General features: G+C 53.4%; 2 protein-coding genes across 5 annotated transcripts in view; both read right to left on the minus strand.

Annotated features, from left to right (window-relative positions):
- KIAA1671 (KIAA1671 ortholog) overlaps positions 1-16,365 on the minus strand; it is a 124,851-nt gene that overhangs the window by 11,765 nt on the left and 96,721 nt on the right. For all 4 annotated transcript variants that reach the window (XM_043438093.1, XM_043438094.1, XM_043438099.1 and 1 more), the window contains 2 exons: positions 5,028-5,146; positions 465-720 (listed from right to left, as the gene is read on the minus strand). In XM_043438093.1, the coding sequence (XP_043294028.1) occupies positions 465-720; positions 5,028-5,146 (375 nt within the window). The remainder of the gene's footprint in view (positions 1-464; positions 721-5,027; positions 5,147-16,365) is intronic.
- On the minus strand, positions 6,713-7,324 carry LOC122421982 (40S ribosomal protein S10-like). Its single transcript, XM_043438112.1, has one exon. It carries the CDS (start codon positions 7,282-7,284, stop codon positions 6,787-6,789), a length of 498 nt encoding a protein of 165 aa, XP_043294047.1. The 5' UTR covers positions 7,285-7,324; the 3' UTR covers positions 6,713-6,786.

Below are 16,365 nucleotides of genomic sequence, written 5' to 3' on the forward strand. Positions count from 1 at the left end.
CAGGTCCACTTTGGAGAAATTCTGTCACCCGGGGCCTTTTAAGTTAGCAATGATGAGCTAATTTCAGTGACTCATTTCCCAGAACTGGTAAGTGACAGACACCCCGGTGGGGGCGGCAAGAGGGTGTTGATGTCTGCGGAGCTGTTTCCCAAACCGGCCACGATGGTGTCCGGTGCGGGGGCTGGTCGGGGGTGGCGGTAGCTAGAGAGAGACGGAAATCATAAAGGATCTGCCCTCCCTAAGAGGAGAGCATGCAGCTCTAGTGGTCACCAAACAGCCAGTTTCTGAGGCTCAGAGGAAGTGGGAGGGAGCCACAGCGATGCAGGGGCTGGCTTGAGGGGGACTTGGTTCCATTTCCCTGGGGCCCCCCTTGCAGCCTCAGACTGGTGCAGAACATCCTGAGTTAAAAAAAAAAAGAGAAGAGACAGGACTGTTTCCAGCACTGCTCCCAACTACCGACTCACATCGATAAAGGAGAAGTCGTCCACCTTCTTTGCGGGGCAGGCGTCCGGCAGGGGCGGCCCCTCCATCCCGTCAGTAGACTCCAGGTCCGTGCTGGATCGGTCCACGCTGGTGCTCCGCTGGTCCCTGGAACAGTCATGCTGGTCCCCAGCCGAGGTGACCTCCGTTTGGGAGGACAGCGAGGACAGGCGGCTGCTGGGGGGCTGCTTCCAAGCCGAGGTGGCACTGCTGTCCGGGGACGGGGACTCGGGGGCCAAGCTACGAGAATGGGAGGGAGGGAGGGAGGTGTGGTCAGGCAGGTTGCTTCTGAGACCTGGATGTCAAGGAAGGGAATCCGCAGAAGGCAGGATGTGGGGCACGCTTTGTATGCCAGGAAATAAGAGACAGACATCCCAGTGACAAGAACCATCCTGGGCCCAGCCAGGTGCTGTCCACGGTGCCTCTAGAACACCTGGACAGGTGCGGAAGGGGAGGAGCCACTCCCCCATTCAAGGCCCTCTAACTCTGTGCTACCCAGTGGGGGAACCGTGGGTCATCTGTGGCCTCTGGGCCCTTGTGATGGGGCGAGTGAGGGCTGAGCTGGGCCAAGAGTACAGAGTAGATGCCGATTCCTAACACTTGGAGTGAAAAAGAAAGTAAAATACCACAGTAATAACTTTACAGTGATTACATGTTACAAGGACAGTATTTATAAAGAGTCTATTGGGTTCAGTGGGGCTTCCCAGGTGGCATTAACCTGCCTGCAAATGCAGGAGACATGAGAGACGTGGGTTTGATCCCTGGGTGGGAAAGATCCCTTGGAGAAGGGCACAGCAACCCACTCCAGTATTCTTGTCCAGAGAATCCCATGGACAGAGGAGCCTGGTGGGCTGTGGTCTATAAGGCTGCACAGAATCAGAAACGACTGAAGCGATTTAGCACACACACTGTGTATTAGGTTCAATAGAATATACTGTTAAAATTAATTTCGCCAGGATTTTCCCTGGCAGTCCAGTGGTTAAGACTTCCCCTTCCAGTGCAAGAGGTGAGGGTTTGACGCTTGCTCTGGGAGCTAAGATCCTGCATGCTGCATGGCCAAAAAAACCAACAACAACAACACAGAAGTGATACTGTGACAAATTCAATCAAGACTTTAAAAAATGGCCTTTAAAAAAAAGGAAAAAGAAAGACTTTAAAAAAAGGAAAAAAAAATCTTAAAAAAATTAATTTCGCCTGTTTTCTTTCTACTGTCTTGACGTGGCTACTAGAACATTGCAGCTGCATGTATGTCTTGGGTGTGCAACTTGTGCTGCGTTTCTGTCGGGCAGGGCTGATGGCGATCAAACTGTCACTGGCCGTCACCGTGGAGGAGCGGGAGGTGGGGAAGATCCTGCATTGCTTCATCCATTCATTCATTCACTCACTCCACAAAGATTTACTGAGCGCCTACCATGAGCCAGGCCCTGTGCTGAAAAGCTGTATCCTTTCATCCTCCCCACCATCCTACAAGATAGGAGTAACCTCACGAAATTAAATATTAACCTTGCGAAAGATGAGGAAACTGAGGCAGAAAGATGTGAAGAGGCTTGCCCAAAGGGGCATGTCCAGAATCCAGGTCCATGACCCTCTCTCTCCTCCTGGAATTTCTGCCCACGATAATGTATTCCAAGTACCACTCGGATAATTGGAACCACAAAAGATAGCAGATTTATAACGTTACAATTAAATAGGCTCCCTGCTCCTCTCTTAAAAAGACCCCAAAGCCAAGAGCAGAGGAAAGCCTTATCCTAAGGAAGGGGGGACCGGCACAGCCGACAACACGTCCCTGATGGGAGGGTCTGCCCCAAAAGACCCCGGAACTTCACCCTTGGGCAGAGCTGTCAACCCAGGTGTTCCAGTGCCTCACTCAGGGACCACAGCCTGCTTTTTGTCAGCTCTGAGAGGATTTTGTCACTTGGAATAAGCAGGACGGTGGGGCGTGGGATGGGATTGAAGCAGATCCACCAAAAATGAGGGAAATACCACCGAGGGGCAGCAGGTGGCGCTGCTGCTCAGGCCTGGGAGTAAAGCCGCGCCTGGGCCCTTTCTGGGAGGAGGAGCTGCAGTACCTCCGAGAGACAGGAGGGGGCGGCAGATACCAGGACACGGGGCGGGGACGGGGGCAGGGGGAGATGCCGGTGGCCGGGTTTCCCCCTCTCCCTGTAAGAGCTGGGAGGATACAGGCCGGGGGAGAGGGTACTCCCAGGGTCAGACAGTGACAGCAAAACAAGGACCCAGGCTTCCAGACTCGCAGTCCCCTGCTCCTGCAGGAACATTCTAGTGAAATTTAAGTGAGCTCATTAACTAACCATATATCACAGCTTAGACAAGAAAACGAAACGCCCTTCATGGGTACTATTAGAAACCTGTGCTTCCCTTTTTCTTTTCCTGTGTGCTTAGTCGCTCTGTCCTGTCTGACTCTCTGTGACCACATGGACTACAGCCGGCCAGGCTCCTCTGTCCTTGGGGATTCTCCAGGCAAGAATACTGGAGTGGGTTGCCATGCCCTCCTCCAGGGGATCTTCTCAATTCAGGGGTCGAACCCAGGTCTCCTGCACTGCAGGAAGATTCTTTACTCTCTGAGCCACCAGGGAACCCCGTGAATACTGGAGTGGGTAGCCTATCCCTTCTCCAGAAGAACTTCCTGACGCAGGAATCCAACCAGGATCTCCTGTGTTTACCAGCTGAGCTACCAGGGAAGCCCACCCATTTCTAATTTCACTCACCTCCCCCCAACTTGGGTACAGATGACAGCTATGGGATGTAAGTCAGCGGAGGGGTGTGCCCGCTCCTGGCTGGGGTAGGGGACAGGGGAAGGAGCTGGGAGACCTGGGTCTGAGTCCAACTCAGCCATGGACATGCCATATACCTGGGCACGACACCCACAGATGACACCCACCACCAAGACACAGTGACACAGCCGGAAAGCGGCCACACTGGGGCTGCCCCAGATCTTCCTGGCTTTAGAACACCATGCGATCCTGCGCCCCTCGGGTGGGAAAGGTGAGCCGAGAACATGGCAAGCCCACCCTTGGTGTCCACAAAGCTGCTACTGTGTGTGTGATCCCGCCCAAGGGCAAGAGGAGAAAAACTGCATTTTTAAAACAAAGAAAAGGTACGATGAACAAGTGCAACGTATCAAACTCCTACGACTAAGTGCCGGGAAAGACGCCAACTGTGAACACAAGTTACCCTCCTGTCCACCCCATGTCTCAGTCTTCGTCTCTGCAAGATGGGACTAGAATTAAATGTTATGCTTCAGAGCTTACAACAGGGCTGGGCCCATCCGCTTAATACACCTCAGCTGTTTTGTGAGCATCATTCCCTTTCTACAGGGCCTTCCGAGGTGGCTCAGTGGGTAAAGAATTCACCTGCAATGCAGGAGATGCAGGTTCGATCCCCAGATAGGGGTAGATCCCCTGGAAGAGGCCAAGGCAACCCACTCCCGTCCTAGAGAATCCCATGGACAGAGGAGCCTGGCTGGCTACAGTTCCATGGGGTCACACAAGAGTCGGACACGACTGAGCGACTAAGCACGCACGCACGCACGCATGCACCCTTTCTACAGAAGAGGAGTTCGTAAAATCTGGCAAAAAAACCTAAATGATCCAGGACCCCACAGCCAGCCAGAATGGAGCTGGAATTCAGGCCTGCCTGCCTCCTGAATCCAGGTGATGCGTGGCAACCTTCAGGCTTCTGCACAGTCGTAACAACATTCCCTCCCAGCCAGGCTGACACCTGAGGGGCCCTCCACGGCACTAATAGTGATGATCCTAAATGCTGACACAGCTTATGAAGCGGTGTGTATAATATGCTTCTCTGTTTATAAACACACTATATATCTACATAGAAAAAGCCTAGATAGACAACCAAAACCACTAATGACGGTGATACCTGTGTCCTGACATTAAAGTTGGTTTTCATTTTCTTTGCAATTTTTTTTTGTATTGTGGTGAAACATGTAATGACATTTGCCAGTAGAGGCATTTAATGCATTCATAATGCTGTGGGCTTCCCTTGCAGCTCAGCTGGTAAAGAATCTGCCTGCAGTGTGGGAGACCTGGGTTCGATCCCTGGGTTGGGAAGATCCCCTGGAGAAAGGAAAGGCTCCCCACCCCAGTATTCTGGCCTGGAGAATTCCACGGACTGTATAGTCCATGGGGTTGCAAAGAGTTGGACACGACTGAGCAACTTTCACTTTCCTTCTTAATGCTGTGTGACCATCACCACTCTGGTTTAAGAACATCTTTATCCGCCCAGGAGGAAATCTGGTCCCCATCTGGCAGTCCCTCCCCGCCCCCCCACCCCAACCCTGGCAACCAAAGTCTCCTCTGTCTCTATGGATTTCCTTATTCAGGATATTTCATATATCATTTTAAAGTCTTTTTTTTTTTGTACTTTCTAAACTTCTGTTTTATAAAAAGAATGGGTTGCTCTTATTACACAACAACCTGTTACAGACACAACAGGTTCTACTTAGTAACGGAGAAATCAGGAGGCAGATGGGGGCCCTGAGTCCCCCAGAGGTCCTGCCCCACACCGCTTACCTCTCCCCGCTCTGGCGCTGGTCTGGCCACGTCCCATACTGACTGTCGGCTTCCTGCACGAGGGTGTCGGTATCCTTGGCCTCGGGGGTCCGCCTGGAGAAACACTGCTTCAGCTGATCCTGCAAGGACAAGCCAGAGGGTTCTATCAGGCAAATGCTCAGAACCTGGTCCGGTTGATAAGCCTATTTATCAGCCCATCCAGCTGATAAATCATGCTGCATCGCCCCCTGCTGAAACCCACCTGGCTCCCTACTCTGCTCTCAGAGACGGGTCCAAATGTCTGCGGTGAGAACTACAGTGACCAACGTCCGGGTCTGCCCAAGGCATCATAGGAGGCAGGACTGCTGGAGCCAAAGCCAGGCAAACTGGGGTGAAGGGGTCACTCTCCCGGGTCCTGTGTGGGTACCACCCTGGCCCTGGCCACACTTCTGTCCATCTCCAGTGCTCCCAGGACTTATCAGTCTGGTTAGGGCTAAGATGCCGCGCTCCTGGTGCAGGGGGCCTCGGTTTGATCCTTGGTGAGGGAACTAGATCCTGAATACCACAACCAAGTGTTCCCACAACTAAAGACCCTGCATGCTGTAACTAAGACCCAGGGCAGCTAAACAAACAAACAAAACCCCAAGAGATGGGGATCTCTGAGTGCTGAGTAAGGGAGGAAAGGCCCCTGGCAATCAGAACGGCAAGACTCCAAGGCTGCTGAGGGTGGAATCAGGGCAGGAGGCAGGGGAACGCTTCCTGACCTCCTTTGGAAGGCTCTGGGCGGCAGGGTGGGGGTGGAGGAGTATATGGTGCTCAGCAAAAAACACATTGGCTTCCGTGCGTCCCCATTTGTGGGCTTTCCTGCAGAGGTTTAAGATTCGTGCTCAGGGATGTGAAGTCCCTGAAGGCAGGGAGGGAGGTCTGCTCCCTGCACTGCTAAAGCCAGACTCGTGATTCTGGAAGGCAGCATCCCCAACTCCCCCGCCACTCTCACACCCATGTTGGGTCAACCTCCAAGCCCTTCAAAGTCTCCCTCGGGAACATTCTGTCCAACCCTGGCCAGCTCTGGGGCTCCCCTGCCTCCTTCACCTCTGGTCCCCTCCCAGACATTCTTTTCCCGTAACAATTTCTAAAGGTGAACTCGAAGCCTGCAGGGTCCTTGCTCAAAACCCTTCATAGCTCCCCAGAGTCAAGTCCAAACACTGGAAAGATGGCTTGTGGGACCTTCACTGGTGGGGCTCTTTCTCCACCGTCCTCTGTCCCTCTCCCACCCCCAGAGCCTCCCCCCCGCTCTTACTGGCTGCTCCAGCCCTCCCTCACCGCGGGACCTGCTGGAGCACCTCTTGGCCCTCATTCAGACTGCAGCTTCAGCTTTGTTGGCTCTTCCTCCAGGAAGTCTTCCCTGAACTCCCCCTCTCCCAAGGCTGGCTCAGGATCCCCCCAGCTCCCATTCCCTAGACTTCAGGTCTCTACACCTTTGTTGTCCAACACAATAGCCACATGTGGCTATTTACATTAATTAAAATTTGAAAAATACAAAGAATCTGGTTCTTCAGCGGCTCTAACTACATTTCAACGGCTCCGCAGCCACATGTGGCTACCAGATTGCGCAGCAGGGACAGAGTACACGTCCGTCACAGCAGAAAGTTTCCAGGGAAGAGCACTGCTGCAGAACGTCCCACAGTATATTCATGGTGACTGACCTGTTTCCTTTCTTTTTTTTTTTTAGTTTCTTCTCTTTACAGGTTTATTCAACACAAAACAACCTCTTACAACTTTACTGAGGTGGCTGACCACGTCCACGACCAAATCCGCCTCTAAACTGGAACTCAGTTGCTGACCCAGCCCCAGCCTCGGCCTTCTTGTCGGCACCAGGGGGCACGGCACTTCGTCTGTAGGTGTCTCTGTCGGCTTCCCCTCGCGTGAGCCTTGCAGGTCGCTCTCCCTCCAGACCTTTGGGCCGTGGCTGGCCAGTCTCCGGACGGCTGCGGCGCAGGGTGGCGGGCACAATCTCAGGGGGCAGGTGGAGGTAATCGCGGAGATACTGGATGCCCTCGTTGGTGAGGTACCAGTCGAAGTGTCTCCAGGCAAACTGTTCCTTCACGTAGCCTCGTGACTTGAGAGACTGCATGGCTTTCATGACATGAAGATTGGGCACGTTCTTGTCTGCCAGCTCCGGGTGCTTGGGCATGTGGACATCCTTCTTGGCCACCATCACCCCCTCCTTAAAAAGGAGTTCATAAATGGCAATCCGGTTCTTTTTGGGCATCAACATCGCGACGGCTGCTGGGTCCGGGGCCGGCGCTGGAAAGCGACCTGTTTCCTTTCATTCTCCCGGGGACAAGTACTGTTTCTGGAGCCAGGATGCCTGGATTTGAAGCCAGGCTCCATGGCATGGTGGCTGTGTGACCTTGGGCAAGTTACTTAACCTCTCTGGGCCTAGTGTCTGGACAAAGCAGATGTTAAGTATTTGGTTGAATGCCATCTCGTTCACGATGCCTTAACACCAAACCCCCAAATCTAGAGTACTCCAGGGGTTAGGATCATCTAAGGGAATTCATCTTGTCAATGAGACTTAGGTAAGCAGGCTGTTTGTCAGCACTTCCTTCCGTTAGCCTGCTGCTCACCGTGTGCGCATTATCCATGTCTCATTGTGGCAGACCCTGGCGGTCCTTCACGTCAGCAAGGCTTGATCTTCACTCTCAGGGCCACGAGGCCTCAACAAGACCACAGAAAGGGTCCAAAACTCTCAAGAACTTGCTGAAAGTCAGGTTTTTAAAATTAGCTTTAAGGCAGAGTGTTTTTACAAATCAGCTTTGCCTCACAGGCTGCCATAAAAACCCCCCACTGCCTGCAGGGGAGTACGTATCTCTAAGGCAATCTGAAAATACACGATGGCTAAAGAGAAGAGTTGTCTGAGGAATACACGTGTCCAAATTAGCACCGCTCCCCCCATTTGGCATGTACCCCTGATGGATAGCAAACAGCCACAATCCAAATTTTAGCTGCCATTTGCCACATGAGGTCATCGCATCTTAAGATTTTACATCTCCAAGGACCCCTCTGAGTCCATTTGGTTGGCCTTTTCAGATGACAAACTTTTTCAGATGATAAAGTCAGAGGCACGGACGGGTTGCTCGCAGTGAGTCTGGAACCCAGGTTTGGGCTTCTTCCACACACACCCCACCCGCAACCTTTTCCAGGATACTTCAAGAGGTTCAGGTGAGGAAATGCATGTTAAAATGCTCTAAGAAGGCGAACTTGGCGAGATTTAAAACGAGAACTTGGTGGATTTAAAAACCCCCTGCTTGGGGACTCCCCTGGTGGTCCAGTGGTGAAGATTCCGCACCCTCCACTGCAGGGGGTGCGGGTTTGATCCCTAATCAGGGAACTGAAATCCCACATGTGGTGTGGCACGGCAAAATAATAATAGTTATAATAAACTAATTAATAAAAACCACTTGCTCGGACTAGGTCATCAAGCCCCCAGGCTGGTGGTGGGTGGACATTCTGGGCCCTTGTCTTACAGATAAACACGACTGCCTCAGCCCAGGACAGAGGATGGACAGTTTTCTAACACCCAGGCTGGGGAGACCAGCCTAACAGACGCCTTTGAGGGCTGTGTTTAAACAAGCGGTAACACATGTCCTGAAATTTAAAACGTGTACACCCTTGACTCAGCCAGCTTAGTTCCAGAAATTTATCTCAAGAGAATTATCAGACACGCTCGCCAAGATCTGTGAACATGGATGCTTCCCCACGGGAGCGGGAAGATTGCAAAATATTGCAAATACTGGAATCGCCCTAAACATCCAACAAGACAGGGATCAGTGAAATATCAGTTCAGCTCAGTCGCTCAGTCGTGTCCGACTCTCTGCGACCCCATGGACTGCAGCACGCCAGGCTTCCCTGTCCATCACCAACTCCCAGAGCTTGCTCAGACTCTTGTCCATCGAGTTGGTGATGCCATCCAACCATCTCATCCTCTGTCGTTCCCTTCTCCTCCCACCTTCAATCTTTCCCAGCATCAGGGTCTTTTCCAGTGATCTCTTCATTCTTTCTGGAGTTATTTGTCCACTCCTCTCCAGTAGCATATTGGGCACCTACCCACCTGAGGAGTTCATCAGTGAAATACACAGAATGAAATATCCATGTGGCGGAATAAACACAGCCAAGGAAAAGGATGCTCAGAAAGACTACTGACTATCACAGAAAGCTGTCTGTCTTATCCTAGCAAACATTCGTATTTTTTTTCCCCAAAGTCAGATCCCTTTATTACATGTAGGTAACAAAACAGCGCATGTGTTGTGATACCAGCTTTGTGAAGACAAATACATAAATGCATGTGAGAATAGGCAAAGGGGATCTCTGGAAGTTTTCAGAGAAAACTGTTACCAGTGACATCGCCTGTAGTGAGGAAACGGGCTTTTTTTTTTTTTTTTTTCTCGCCACACCACGGTGCAGCATGTGGGATCTTAGTTCTCCATTCAGGGATCGAACCCGCACCCCACCCAGCCACAGTGGAAGCATGGAGTCTTAATCACCAGAGAAGTCCCTGTCTCTCTATTATTGATGATGATTTTATTTAGGAGCCACACTTGTGATTTTGGATCCCAATATCAGCAGATGATAAAGTTAAATAAAATCAATTAAACCAGTCCTCCAACTCTATCATATGGTACACATCCCCAATTAAGAACAAATCAGAAGAGGGCTCTTCATTTGTTCATCTCTACCAGAGCCCAGCAAACTCTTCCTATCAAGGGCCAGATAATAAATATTTTGGGCTCTGTGGGCCATGGGGTCTCTGTCTCAGCTTCAGCTTTGCTGTCGTTACCATGTCAGCACCACAGATGATGTCTGTGTTCCAGTAAAACTTTATTTACAAAACAGGGGGCTGGGGACTTCTCCGGTGGTCTAGTGGCTAACACTGCAAGATCCCAACGCAGGGGGCCAGGTGCCCATCTCTGGTCCGGGAACTAGATCCCACACGCCGCAACTAAGACCCGGCACAGCCAAATAAATAATATACAGGTGGCTGGCTCCTCCCTGACACCCTATAGACTGTCAGCTGCATGAAAACGGGTTCTCTTTCACCCACTACTGCACCCAGAGCTTAGAACCACACCAGGCCTGGAGTACTTGTTGAATAAATATTTGCTGGAAGAATATGCTTCTGAAAATAACTTTTTTTTGCAAGGAACAGGTGTGAGCTCCTTAAGTAGAAAAGGCCATGTCGTTAGGGAGGGGGTGACGGTAAGAGAAAATATGACCCCTGCAAGTATTCCGGGGTGTCTGACACATCCGTCTAGGAAGGGAGCCTGAGTCAGGGCGGCGCCGGGTGGCCCGCGGCTGACGGGGCAATTCTGAGCAATTCAAGACGCGCGCCCCCCTCCCCCTCTGCAACTGGACACTGTCAACCGTGCAGGGTGCCCCGGGGTCACGGGGCCCAGGCTGTCGAGGGTGACACTGGCTCTGTCCCAGTGCCCCCGGGGCCTGGTGGCATCTCCCTGCCTTGTGCCCGGATCAGACTTGCACAACGGCTGAGCGGTAACAGTAACAACATCGGGGGCTGACACCACGGTGAGCACTGCTGAATATCCTGGCCTTTCACTCTGAACAGGAAGCCTTAGGACTTGCGGGCACTGTCATGGGCCCATTTTGCAGGGGAGGAGACTGAGGCCCAGAGAGGGGCCCTGACACACCCAAGGTCACACAGAAGGTGGGTGGAGCTGGGATTCAGGTTTGCCTGACACTCAGGCCCTAAAGTGCTCCCCCAAAACTGCTGCATTCTCCCAGCTCTGGGTCGACATGGAGAGCTCCGTAGGGCCTTCAGTGATCATTTCACAGATGGGAAAACCGAGGGCCAGGGAGAGGAAAGGACGCCAGGCCAGGCCTCGAATCCAGGTGTCCTGAGTCCCTGGCCTGTGCCTGGTCACCACAGGGCAGTCCTAGCTGCACCCAGGCGGGGCCTCAGGCCCAGGGGAGAAGGAAGGGGGCGGCAGGCTGAGGTTGGGCCGAGCCCCCCAGGGGGCCTCCCATCTACCTGGACCCCCCACTCCAGGCTCTTATCTTTTTTTGTTTGTTTTGTCTCGCCATGAAGCATGTGGGATCTTAGCCCCCTGACCAAGGATCGCACCCGTAGCCTCTGCACTGGAAGCGCAGAGTCTTAACCACTGGACCAGCAGGGAAGCCGCCCAGACTCTCATCTTAAAACCCCGTCTGCCCCACTGCGGCCTGCGGGGCCCGGGTGTCCACCCCCTCACCCCTCCTTTGTGTCGCCCCCACACTTGGGCACCGTCACAGCCCAGGCCTGCTGCCCAGCTGTTCCCCTGGCCAAGGGCCTCCTCGTTCACAGCGCACAGCGAGTGGCAGCCCCCGGGGGCGGCTTCCCCGGCCGAGTCTAGGTCCTGTCCTGGCCCCGCCGAGCCCTGGCCTTGGCTGGGGGTTCTCAGCGCGTGGACGGGTCCTTGGGTGCCTGTTCCTCCCAATACACACGACCCCCAAGAGCAGAGCTGCATCTTGTCACTGGCTTCTCGGTGCTCAGTCACCGGACCTGGCACACAGCACGTGCCCACCGAACGGGAAGGAAGAAGGTGGGGAGGAGGAACGGGGAAAGGGAGAGAAGGGAGAGCCAGGTAAGGCAGTCAGATCAGAAGGAAATGGGCAGGAACAGGGTAGCACAGAGCCCTCAGAATTCCTGATGCTGGCAGCAAAAACCCGTGTGGCGTCCCTTCCCTGGGGACTTGGGTCCCAGCTAGGAGGCGTCGGCACAACTGATGGCTTCTGGGAGCCCACAGTGTCCCCTCATCCCCCAGCGGCTGGAGGGCGCGCTTCCCGGGGAAGTACCAGTTTCTGACACCTCTCAATGGGCTCTGGGAACAGTTATGCAGTCTGGCCAGGTGTGGCTAGGTGTGGCCAGGTGTAGTCAGGTATAGCCAGGTGTGGCACGCTGTGGTGACTTGGATGGGGGTTATAGCCAAGACGGAGAGAGAGCAAGTCAGAGACAGAGAGAACACACCCAGGGCCAGGAAACACGCGGTGATGGGCAGAGACAGACGGGGAGGCTCCGACGAGTGGGAGGCGGCGAGGGCTCTGAGACTGGCAGGTGGCGGGCAATTAGCTCTGCCTTTTGGTAGCTGTGAGCAAATCCCTCAAACCTCGATTTTCCCGTCTGTAAAATGGGCGTGGGGGGTGTTGGGAAAATCTTGTAAAATGTCTGGTGAGAGCTGTACATGCCAGGCACGTGAGAAGGACCAGAGAGATTCCGGTTGAGATGATGGTGATGACAATGATAAATAATATCCACTGTTTAGTTCCCCAAAGCATCGGATTAACAGTCTAACGAGGTGCTACAATGCCCTAAGGAGGCCTGACTGCTCCATCATTCAGCTGAGAGCAAAGGGGTTGTCTTCACCAGATCCCTCACTATCTCCCCTGACCCCGACGTGAGTCAGCCGCTCTCCCGCGTCCCGGAGTGAACCAGGCACGGGCTCGTCCAGCACACCCGCCCTCCCCAGGGCCGAGCCGGGTGGGCAGGCTGCAGAACGACCGGTCTGGCAGAGACACGCGGTCTCCACGGGACAAGCCTGTCACCTGAAGTGCGGGAACACGCGCTGGCAGCGGGTCCTCAGGAGGCGTGCCGGGTTATTGCACACAGTGCCCTGCAGGCCTCCAGGGAGTGGGGGCACTTCCTGACTCCCCCAACCGCGTCCACCTCCGAGCCTATAAACAGAAAGGACAGCTGGGCTGGGGGGGGCCCGGGCTCCCGCTGCCCTTGGGGGGGGCGTCTCCCAGACTTCGGAAGCCCGATGGGCACCCTGTGCTCTGGGTGTCAGAGGTGAGTAAGGAGACGATGGAAGAAGTAATAACTGGGAACACACACGTAAGGAGCACCCACTGCGCGCCCAGCACCAAGTCAGATTCCTCATGTGCGCCGTCCAGTTAAACCCGAGTCGACGCTTTAACATGCCCATCTCACAGGTGGACAGGGACGGCGGGAAAGGATGCTGACACTGCCCTCCTGTGTGCCCAGACTCATCCTCCCAACAACCCTAAGAGGCAGGTGCCGCGAACCAGCCCCACTTTCCAGATGGGAAGACTGAGGCCCAGGGAGGCGAAGCCACTTGCCCAGGGTCTCAGGAGTGGGTGAAGGAGCCCAATTCAAACCCAGGTGGCTCCAAGTCTATGGCCAGTGGTGCCCACCCCGCTAAGTCCCTCTGTCACCGCACCCAGGAAACATCCAGCTGGGAGCCCTCCTGGTACAGTCGGTCAGCCGCTGGCCAGGGCCCACCCCAGGCCTGCTCAGAGTGAGGCCCTGAAACACAGCATAGGCATCAGCTTCTCCCAGAAGCCTCCATTCGAGCAGGCCTGGGTCTCTCCTGGGACCCCACAGGGCCCCTATGCTCACTGTTTGTCTGACTGTGGGCTCCCTGAGGGCAGGCAATGTGGTCTGTTCATCCTCAGACCCTGGCATCAAGGCAAGACACAGCCCCGACAGTGGTCTGTGAATGAATGGTCTAGAATGAATGAATGAATGAGTCAGTGAATGGACAATCCACAGATGATCCCTGGCCCCCTTTCTCATGCTATGAACAATACTGTGATCTATTCAAAGTTTCTTGGTACAGCCCAGGACTGTTTTTATATATGCTATTAAATTTTAATTTTTGTTACTTTTTAAAAACAAATCTTTCTTCTAAGTCACCCCGTTCAGTGTGCTGACAAACATTGAAAGCAGTCTGGTGACAATGATATTTTTTTAAGGTGCAAATGAAAGAGATTGGCCCAGGAATGAAGGACAACCAACCCCCATCTGCCCTAGATAACCAGGAACCTTCCTGCAGGGGGAGAGGAAAGAGCTTAGTACGTTCTAGAAGTCCTGAGATACTTTTACACAGACCAATTCAAATTCCTTTTAAGCCTCAAGTTCTATTAATAAAAGGCCTACAGTTCTAAGGTTAAAGAGTAGTCGAGAGAAAAAGAAATGTGGTTTTTTCCAAATGTATCTTTATATTTTAAAATTACAGAACCAACCATAGCGCGGAATACTTTTCAACTGTCGAAAAGAATGAGGAAGATCTATGTGTCCTGATATGGAATAACTTCCAAGATACACTGTCAAGCAAATTTAAGGCAAGGCTGGAAACAACAGGTGGAGGGGGGAAGAATATATATGTAAATATTTGAAAATGCACAGAATATGTGAAGAGGACACAGGAAAACTGTCATCACACTTGTCTCTGGGCGGGGAACGGAGTGACAGGGGGTGGGGGAGAGAGGGAGACACAGTTTTAAAATTCCACTTCTTTTTGTATTTTGTAACACTTGCGGTTGGTAGCTTTTAAAAATAAACGTTAAAAATGTACAATTCCATGTGAATATAGAATTCATGTTTCCGAGCATCTCCTCTTCAGGGGATCTGTCCCACCCACCCTGACTCGGCTCCTCTTGGAAAGATTCTTAAAACAGTCTCTCAGGCAAATTTGACTCTTTTTTTTTTTTTTTGAAACATCACATGTCAAAACATCTCTCCCATGTTTATTTCAGGCGAGGGCTCAGCTTGTCGGGTGACAGAATTGCAGCCTTGATGTGTCAGTGTGAACCCAGGGAGGAAGCAGGGAGCTGGTATGTCTCTCTGCGGGCCCGGGACCCCAAATCCTGCGGGATCTCTCCCTGACAGGCCACGGCCACCACCTCCACCACATCTGAGGCTGTGGGCACACTGCGGGGTCACAACATTGCTCCACCAGCCCTGCTTTTGGTGATTCACCTAGCGGGTACACACACGTGCATGCACACACATACACACCCAGATGCACACAACACAAATAAACACACATGCAAACATACACACAAACACGTGCTCCGTTGCGACATCATGTCCGACTCGTCGTGACCATATGGACGGTAGCCCACCAAAGCTCCTCTGTCTGTGGGATTCTCCAGGCAAGAATAGTGGAGTGGGTTGCCATTCCCGACCTAGGGATCGAACCCGCGTCTCCTGTGGCTCCTGCATTGGCAGGCGGATTCTTTACCACTGTACACAAAAAAATACACAAATACACACACAGAAAAGCAAACACACACAGATACATGGAAAACACACAAAATACACAGATAACATAAAACACACAAACACACGCACTCACACAAATACACACATGTATCAACTCACAAACCCCAGGATGCTCATGGCAGCAGCGTCGATTTTGGTCAGCAGCAAGCACAGCCCAGGTGCTTTTCCGTAAGGACACCTGTGGACAGGTTTATCCCTGCAAGGGCACCTGTCCTGCCGATAAGAACAATGAGGCAGCATTCTCAGTGCTGACGGGGAATGATGTCAGAGCGCTCTCTGACAGGAAGGTTACTAGGAATGAGGGGCAGACAGTCCCGCTTTAGAACATCCCCTTGGTCACCCGTGCGCTGACTCTGTGCGGCCCCGTGGACTGGCGCTGGCCAGGCCCCTCTGTGCATGGGACTCTCCAGGCAAGAATGCTGGGGTGGGCTGCCATTTCCTCCTCCAGGGGATCTTCCCGACCCGGGGATCAAACCCGCATCTCCTTCGGCTCCTGCACTGCAGGCGGGGTCTTTACCGCCGAGCTATCAGGGAAGCTCCTTGATCATCCTGGGCCCCATGATTAATAATTTCCCAGGGGACATCTCTGGTGGCCCAGTGGTTAAGAATCCGCCTGCCAATGCACGGGACACGGGTTGGATCACTGGTCCAGGAAGACCCCACATCCTATGGGGGAACTGAGCCTGTGTGCCACAACTACTGAAGCCCGCACGCCCCGGAGGCCGTGTGCCCTGGAGCCCACGCTCCACAACAAGAGAAGCCACAACAACGAGAAGCCTGCGAGCTGCAACAAAGACCCGGCGCGCCCAGAACCGAGTAAGTAAATAAATGAAATGAAAATGATTTCCTGTCCCAGGTACCCCAAGTACCGAGGGGCTCCAGACAGAGGGGGAAGAGAGCGGGCACAGGGGGTCAGGAGGGGCGGCTGACAGAGGGCATGTGACATGGCCCGGGCCTTAAAAAGCGGATCGGACTGAACAGGTGGGAGAAGGGAGAAGACAGTGCAGGCGCCGGGACAGCCTGAGGAAGGGAGCAGCAGAACACCACCTTTACGAAGAGAGGGCTACGTGGGGGACTGGACAGCCCCTGCGCCTGCCGTCCACCCTGCAGAGCAGCCCTGCAGGGGAGGCTTGGGACCCCGCCCCCCGAGGGGGGCGAGGCAGGGGCTGAGCTGGGAGCTCTCTGCCATCGCTGGGCCTGGCAGCTCCCTTGTTGATGAGCGCCCGCCCTGGTGCAGGAGGAAAACCAGTTGGGCTGCCGTTGCATCGCCCAGGACAG

The sequence above is a fragment of the Cervus canadensis genome, chromosome 1, assembly GCF_019320065.1.
Source record: "Cervus canadensis isolate Bull #8, Minnesota chromosome 1, ASM1932006v1, whole genome shotgun sequence".
Taxonomy (NCBI): domain Eukaryota; kingdom Metazoa; phylum Chordata; class Mammalia; order Artiodactyla; family Cervidae; genus Cervus; species Cervus canadensis.

Bases quoted from the DNA above. Each gene is read 5' to 3' on its own strand.
- LOC122421982 (XM_043438112.1), bottom strand. From the start codon at position 7,284: ATGTTGATGCCCAAAAAGAACCGGATTGCCATTTATGAACTCCTTTTT.